This window comes from Condylura cristata, unplaced genomic scaffold (assembly GCF_000260355.1).
Source record: "Condylura cristata isolate star-nosed mole 26May11 unplaced genomic scaffold, ConCri1.0 scaffold00027, whole genome shotgun sequence".
In the NCBI taxonomy this organism is placed as follows: Eukaryota; Metazoa; Chordata; class Mammalia; order Eulipotyphla; family Talpidae; genus Condylura; species Condylura cristata.
In genome coordinates this window covers 28,246,368-28,253,580 of record NW_004567128.1, presented here as the reverse complement: position 1 = coordinate 28,253,580, position 7,213 = coordinate 28,246,368, and the positions used below count along the sequence as shown (strand labels likewise).

The 7,213-nt window shown below is 55.7% G+C and overlaps 1 protein-coding gene across 1 annotated transcript; it reads right to left on the bottom strand.

The window, feature by feature from the left end:
- Nucleotides 1–368: 368 nt before the first annotated feature.
- Nucleotides 369–6,712, bottom strand: GATA1 (GATA binding protein 1 (globin transcription factor 1)). The gene is made up of 6 exons (XM_004690009.1): nucleotides 6,623–6,712; nucleotides 3,039–3,277; nucleotides 2,217–2,594; nucleotides 1,974–2,119; nucleotides 1,375–1,500; nucleotides 369–897 (listed from the first exon to the last, which is right to left on the bottom strand). Exons 2-6 carry the CDS (start codon nucleotides 3,256–3,258, stop codon nucleotides 520–522), a joined length of 1,248 nt encoding a protein of 415 aa, XP_004690066.1. The 5' UTR covers nucleotides 3,259–3,277; nucleotides 6,623–6,712; the 3' UTR covers nucleotides 369–519.
- Between the last annotated feature and the right edge of the window lie 501 nt (nucleotides 6,713–7,213).

Below are 7,213 nucleotides of genomic sequence, written 5' to 3'. Positions count from 1 at the left end.
TCATAGAAGCATCCATGGCCTGTCACTTGTCGCCCTCCATCACTCAAACCCTCTCACCCAACCTGACTCTGAGTGTCACAGCCATGTGGCACACACACTGGCACCAATAGTCACACAGCAGGGAGAAACATGCCATCTCATAAGCCTGAACGCTGTCACAGTTTCGCGTACGCCGTTACAATCACACACCATGCCGGTCAGCAGAGCGGTGCAGCGAATCACACACTGGAACAGTCATGAAGCGTCACGTGGGCTTGCACATGGCCACATGTGGCATCTATAAGTTGTCATGAAAGAGTCATGGACACGAATCCACACCCCACCCACCGCTGCCCTTTATTTAGCCCCACACAGACTCGCACATCCAATTTCAGGACTCTGGTGGTTTTATTTTACAAAAACTTTGATGGCCCAGGCCAGAGAGTGTCTGGGGCCTAGAGGGTTGGGTTATACAGACTGGTGACAAGAGGGGAGACACAGCTCCCTCCTGCCATACTCCTGAGATAATACTCTATGCCCTTAGGAGCTGAGTGGAGCCACCACAGTGGTGGTGGCAGTGGTGGTAGGAGGCACAGGGCCTGTGGGGAAGGAGCCTGAGGGGGAGCCCAGCAGGGGTCCCGGGAAAGGCATGAGGTGGGTAACTGGCCCCGACAGCACCACAGGACCGAGGCCTTGGTAGAGATGGGCAGTACTGGATGGGCCCAATGTCAAACCTGAGGCCACCTCCCCACAATTCCCACTATTACTACCCCCAGCCACCACCATGAAGCCGCCAGCTGATCCTTCTGCTGGTCCTGTGCTTCCCAGGCTTGACCCTCGTTTCTTTTTCCCTTTTCCAGAGGCCTTGCGGTTTCGTGTCTGAATACCATCCTTTCGCATGGTCAGGGGCCGGTTTACCTGCCAAAAGGGAGGCCATGGGTGTTTCCCAACTCCATTCCCTTGCTTCTAGGACTGGCCCCAAAGACCCTGTTCATCCCATTTCTTCAAGAATAGAGGATTGTTCAAGGGTAGCAGGCAGCCGGTATGGACTCTGAGGTCCTGGGCCCTGGCTGGGAAGGTCTCTGATGCTAATCAGAGCTGCCCCAGGCCTAAGGCAGAGGAGTAGAAGTTAACTGATGACTGGAGGGGAAGCAGAAGGAGATCGGAGATAGAGGAGGGAGAAGGTGCTGGAGGGAGGAATAAGAGGAGGGAGGTGCAGGGAGGGAGGAGGGTGAAGGAGGGTTGGAGAAGGGAGGAGAATAACAGGAAGGGGAGAGAAAGGAAGGTAAAGGAAGGGAAGTAGAAGGGAGAAGGAAAGTGGGAAAAGTGGAAGGAGAAGGGGTGGGGCAGCGCAGTGTTCCCAGGAGAGGGGCGTTCCCAGGGGCAGGGCTGCACCTGGTGCAGCTTGTAGTAGAGGCCGCAGGCATTGCACACGGGGTCCCCGCTCGCGTTTCTCCGCCACAGTGTGGTGGTGGTGGTCTGGCAGTTGGTGCACTGGGTACCTGCCCTTTTGCTGACAATCTGGGGGGAGAGAGAATGTGAGCATCAGCATGCTGGGAGTGGAGGACACAGAGGTGAAGGTCAGCTTGAGGATGGGGCTTCCTGGGCAGGGCAAGGACAGGGCCTCTGGTCTGGGATAGAGGCTTGGAGTATTGTGTGGGGGACGACATCTGTGGTTCTCAACTTTGATCAAACATTTGAGTCACTTGCGGAGTTAAAGAAAGTGATGCCCAGCCTGCACCTTAGACCAATTAAACCAATGCAGGTAGGAGAGGGCCCCAGGTCCCAGTGGTTTCCAAGTGCCCCAAGGTGATTCTGGAGAAGAACTGAGGCCCCAAACTGGTGTGCAGGGAGAGCCAGCTTGCAGTCCTGCACATGCTGGGTTCTGACATGGGGGCACTGGGAGGGGCTTCCTGTAGCATGTGAGGGCAGGGCTCCCTGCGCGGAGGAGAGCAGCAGTTCCTAGGGAAGAGGAGGCAGGCCTGTGCTCTTACCAGGCGCTTCTTGGGCCGGATGAGAGGCCTGTTCTGTCCATTCATCTTGTGATAGAGGCCACAGGCGTTACACAGGTAGTGGCCTGTCCTGTCCCGCCGCCACAGCGGCGTGGCTGTTGCTCCACAGTTCACACACTCCCTGGCCTCTGGTGGGGTGAACAGAGAGGAGTGGAGAGCCAGGCTTGGCTCAGCTTTGCCTGGGACCCACCCCCACCCCCACCTCCCTTTTTGGCGGAACCTCACCAAAGGACGTCAGGGGCAGGGTTCCACGAAGCTTGGGGGAAGTATAGGTAGCTGGATTGAGTGGGCTCCCAGTGGGAGAAAAGAAGGTACTGGAAAATTCAGGGCCTCCATAGGCACTGCTGGGGACAGGGATTGATGATGGCAGTGCAGGCCCCAATGTCAAGAGGTCCGGACTCAGCCGCTCTGTCTTTAAGGTTTCCAGAAAGCTGCCGCTGCCTTTCCCATCAGGATCTTCTGGAGCCTGGGGAGGGGAGTCCTCACGGGTGGGGCACACAGTTGAGGCAGGGTAGAGCCCAGTCTTGCCGTAGGCCCAGCTGGCATATGGCGAACCTCCTGAGATCCCCTCCATACAGTTGAGCAGTGGGTACACCTGAAAGACTATGGCAGGGGCGGGTATGGGAAGGAAGGAAGAAAGGCGAGGAGATAGCAGTCGAAAGCCTTCCTGATTGCAGGGTGCAGTGGCGGCCAGGGTTCCAATCTTTTCATGTGTCTGGAGAAGTTGCTGCTGGCCACTGGGGAGCTCTTTGACTCAAATCCACTCTAACAGCTGCAGTGACCCCTAACCGTGTCCAAATGGACTTTGAGGATGACTGTTAGGATTTGGAGCCCCATAGATCACTTGACAATGAGGGCCGCCACCACCTCCTTCCAAGATGGCTATTTTAACACGGCAGGTTGAGAACATTGGCATGCCCAGGTCTGGACTTCACAGACACGTGAAGGCTTCCAGCCATTTTCACTGGGCTTCTGCCCTAGCTGAGGGTCTCCAGGACAGCCCCAATAGCATGGAGTCAGTGCCAGGACGACCGCCAAAGGGGTTACCTGGGGAGTGTCTGTAGGCCTCAGCGTCCCTGTAGTAGGCCAGTGCAGCCGCTGCAGCTGTGGCTGTGCTCGGAGCAGTGGAGGAGGCCGCGGCGTCCAAGCCCTCAGGCCCAGAGGGGAAGAAGACCCCAGACTCTGGAGGCGAGGGCACCAGGGCAGGATCCACAAACTGGGGCACGGACTCAGAGGTCCCCAGGGCCCCCAGGCCAGGGAACTCCATGGGACCTCTGGGGTTTGATCTGTGGGGACAGGCAGGATCCTCAGTCATGGAAAACACGGTTCTCTTCCCCCTCCAGCCCGTTTCCCCCCTTGCCCGCTCCTCCCACTTCATCGCTTCCATGTCTACACCCCTTCTTTCCCACCCTTAGACCCTCTTCCTGCTCCTCATCCTCTCACTTCCCATTCCTCCCTCATCTCCCCCTTATCTTCCACTCCATGTTCTCACTCCCCATCTTCCCTCCTTGTCCCAGTTTATTTCTCTCCCTCTCCCTCTCCACTTTCTTCAATGCCCCACTCTTCCCTTCTTCTCTCCCTCCTGTCTCTTCCTTTCACTCCTCCCACTCAACTTTCCTTCTTTCTTCTCCTCTTCCCCCTTTTTCTCCATTTCCTTTTCTCTCCTTTTTCCTCATCCTCTTCTCTCTCCTTTTCTGCTCATCTGGCTCCATCTCCTCATGTTTGCCTCCCTCTCCCCGATCTTCCCCACCCTTCCCTTCTGGAAGAGTCTGGGTGGGGTGGGCTTGGGTGAAGAACCAGCGTCCTTTGAGCCCCTTGGTCCCTCCCCTAGACATTGGGGTTCACCCTCCTGCGCTCCCCAACTTCATCTCTATCTTCTTACTTTCTCAGAAACCCCATGGTTTCCGGCTTAACTCCCCCTCCCCCACCTCTGTTGGGTCTACAGACCAAGAGCCCTCTTAGTTCCTCCCTGCTCCATGGGGAGGGTCAGAACCCCCCACTGCTTATCTTTGCCATCCCCGCCCAACTTTTGAAATCACCCCAAGGCCAGTGGCTTCCTCTGAGGAGGGGGACAGGTGGGAGGTGTTCTCTCTGCTCATGCCCTCTCCCCAGGAGGTCTGCTAGAGTTCTGCTTTCAGGGTTTTTCAGTCCCCACCGTCCTCTGGAGCCTCAGTTTCTCCTTGAGCCAGACAGGGTGGAAGTGGGGCCAACATAAGGCCCGTGAGATGGTGGCACCTTTTCTGTCACTTTGCCTCTACCCTTCCCTTTGTGACTTTCTGTCTGACACGTCCTGCCACCAGTTTTCCTGCAGTCACTCTGGTGTTCTCCTGTCTCTCTATATTGCTGTGGCACGTCTTCCCTTCCCTTCCTTCCTTCGCTTTATGAATGTCGGATTATCTTCCCCCTTCTTTGTTTCCCCACATAGCTCGCCATCTTTATTTCTCTTTTATTTTTGCCCCTCTCTTAGCTTTCTCTATATCTACTTCTGTTTTCCTTCTTCCTCCCCACTCACAGCTCTCTGAACCCCTTTCCTCTGCCCCTTGGCCTTCTGGCCATATTTCCAGGTCCACCTGTTCCCATATCCCTGACCATACCCCACTGCACACAGCCTCAGATGAGCAGGGGAGCCTGCCGCTGTCCCTGACTTGTCTGAAGAGTGAGAGCTTCAGCTTCCCTGTTGGCAGGATGGAGTGATGGAGCTAGAGCAGGAGGCCAGCTTCAGAACCCCTGCCTCTGTGACCTGCTGTGTGGACAGGCGAAGGATTGGGCCTGGGCTTGGCGCTTGTGCTGGGCAGGAGGCGGGCCTGTGTCTGTGCCCAACACCAACTGCTCTAGGCCCAGCGTGCTGTCCTCTCTCCCTCTTGAGGGGGTCTTGCCTCCATCTCTTTTCTTTCAGTGTCCCCACATCTTGGGGACCTACCTTCCTGTCTCTCTTCTGTTCCTGGGTCTCCGTCTCTTGCTGTGTCTCTTATCCTTTCTCTGAGTCTTCTGCTTTTTCTTTCTCTCCCCGTCACTGTTGCTTGCTGTTTGTTTTTCTACTCATCTATTTCTCCCTCCCTTTTTTGTCTCCCCGTGTCTCTTACTCTTTTCGCCTCTACCTATGCCTTTCTCTCTTCATCTTCACCCCACTCTCCATAATCCTCCTCAGGCCCTACTGCTCCCCACTCTTCACCTGACACCTTAGCAGGTCCAGGGCTGCCCACCCCTCCCATGGCAGGGGCCCAGCCCCCCTCCCCCCAGTTATCACTCTCCGGACAGAGATAAAGTTTATCTCGAGGCTGGGGGATATGAAGGCTCCTTATCAGCTGCCCCACTAGAGTAAGTGCTGCCCTAATGGTGGCAGGCAGCTGGCCGGCACCCTCTACTCTCCCTTGGCCCAGCCCCTCACCCCAGGTAATGTCCAGGTCCCAGCCCTCAAGGGAGGGTCCCTGGGGACTGAAGGTGGCAGAGTTGGGGTCTGGGAGAAGATGAGTCTTGGGAGGGTTTGAGGGTCTGATAGGGGGTAGAGGAATCAGGGACAGATTTGGGGTGCAGTTACGGTGTTTGGAGGAAGCAGATACAGTTTCATGAGCAGAAATGATCTTAAGAGATCACATTTAGGGAACAGAAATGGGATGGCAAAGTAGAGACAAAGTTGGCGATCAGAAGTGAAGTTTGAGAATAAGAGGTGAAGTTGAGAGGTTAGAGAGTTGGTTTTGGGGTGATAGGTGGATTCTAAGGCTCATGGAAAAGTTTGGGGGCCCAGGCATTCTGCTGAGGTGGAACTGGAGTTTCGGGGTCAGAGGTGGGTTTGGCTGGGAAGAAATGTTTCTGATGACTAGAGGTGGGTTAACATAGGAGGTGGGTTAACATAGGAGGTGGGTTAACATAGGAGTCCTCAGTGAGGACTGGGATGGAACTGGAAGCAAGTTTGGGGGCCAGAGAGATTTATGAAGGCAGAGACATTTGGGGCTGAGATGAGGTTTAGGAAAGGCAGGCACAAGAATTCATGGGGCAGGGCAGATTTAGGGCACTAGGCTTGCTGTTCTGAGTGACAGAAACATTTTGATGTGCAGGCATGGGGCGGGGGAGAGATGTTTTGGGAAATCGGAAAAAAGTTACAGGAAACAAATAACAGGGTTTAACATGGCGGAGGATGGAGCTGAGTGAGGTAGGCCAGAGACAGTTGATGGGCCAAAGAGAGAATTTGGGACAGAAACAAGGATATAATGGAGAGTAGACAAGGACTTAGAAAGCAGAAATAGGCAGAGGGGAGCAAAAGTGAGCTTTTGGGGAGAACTCAGAGACAACTTTGGGTGACTAACATCAGATTGGGGTAGAAATAGGATTTGGGAGGATGAAGACATGGTTTAGGGGCCAGAGTTGGGATATGGAACAGAGTTTAGAGATGGGGGGAACAGCGATTTCTTGGAAGGAATAGGGAGGAAACAGGGCAGAGAGGGGGATTTGAGGGGTAGTTTTAGGCTAGAGACGGAGGTTGGAAAGTCAGAAGGGATCTGGAGGAGGTGTAAAGGAATTTAGGGTGGTAGATACTTTGGGGGCCAGTGGTGAATTGGGGCAGTAGCCTTGGGGTAAGGGGTAGCAGGCCCAGAGTCTGCCCTGCTGGGGGCTTTTGGGGGGAGGGCTGAGACTGACCTGAGCTGGTTGGTGCAGATGGTTCAGCCGCTTTGGGGATGTGGCAGAGCTCAGTGTGATCCCAGGGGTGTCCTGGCTGGCCTTGGCCTTTGAGGCCCCCTTCCTCCTTCCCTCCCTCCCCACTCCCTCCTCCCTCCTCCCCAGGGAGTGGCTGATGCCCCAGTGGGTGGGGCGGGCTAGGGGAGGGGGCAGGCCCCCTGCTGGTGGGGCACCCTTCAGGCAGTGGGGACCTTCCTCCATCCCACCTGCCCACCCCCACAGATTCTGGGACCCTGTTAGACTTGGGCTCCCATGGACTTCAATGTCCAGCCAAGCAAAATGGACTGAAGCCAAGATGAAATGTTAACAGCACGTTCGGTTTCTTGACTCCGCGGAGCTTAGAGCGAGTGAGTGTGAAGCCCCTGTGTGCCGGGGCAGGTGCCCACTGGGCCCTTATGTCTGTGAGGCCCTGGGTGCAGGAAGAGGAGGGGTGGGACTACACTCATCTTGCAGGAAGGAAGAATGAGGTTCCAAGGGGCCTAATTCAGTGGGATGCGAACCAGAGTCTAGGGACACCTTGCCGACCCAGGCCCAACCTGGGGGCCAGG

Bases quoted from the DNA above. Each gene is read 5' to 3' on its own strand.
- GATA1 (XM_004690009.1), bottom strand. From the start codon at position 3,258: ATGGAGTTCCCTGGCCTGGGGGCCCTGGGGACCTCTGAGTCCGTGCCC. The intron at 2,595-3,038 runs GTAACCCCTTTG...CCCCTGCCATAG, and splicing joins GGCCTACAGACACTCCCCAG to TCTTTCAGGTGTACCCACTG. The intron at 2,120-2,216 runs GTGAGGTTCCGC...TCACCCCACCAG, and splicing joins CCTGCCCCTGACGTCCTTTG to AGGCCAGGGAGTGTGTGAAC.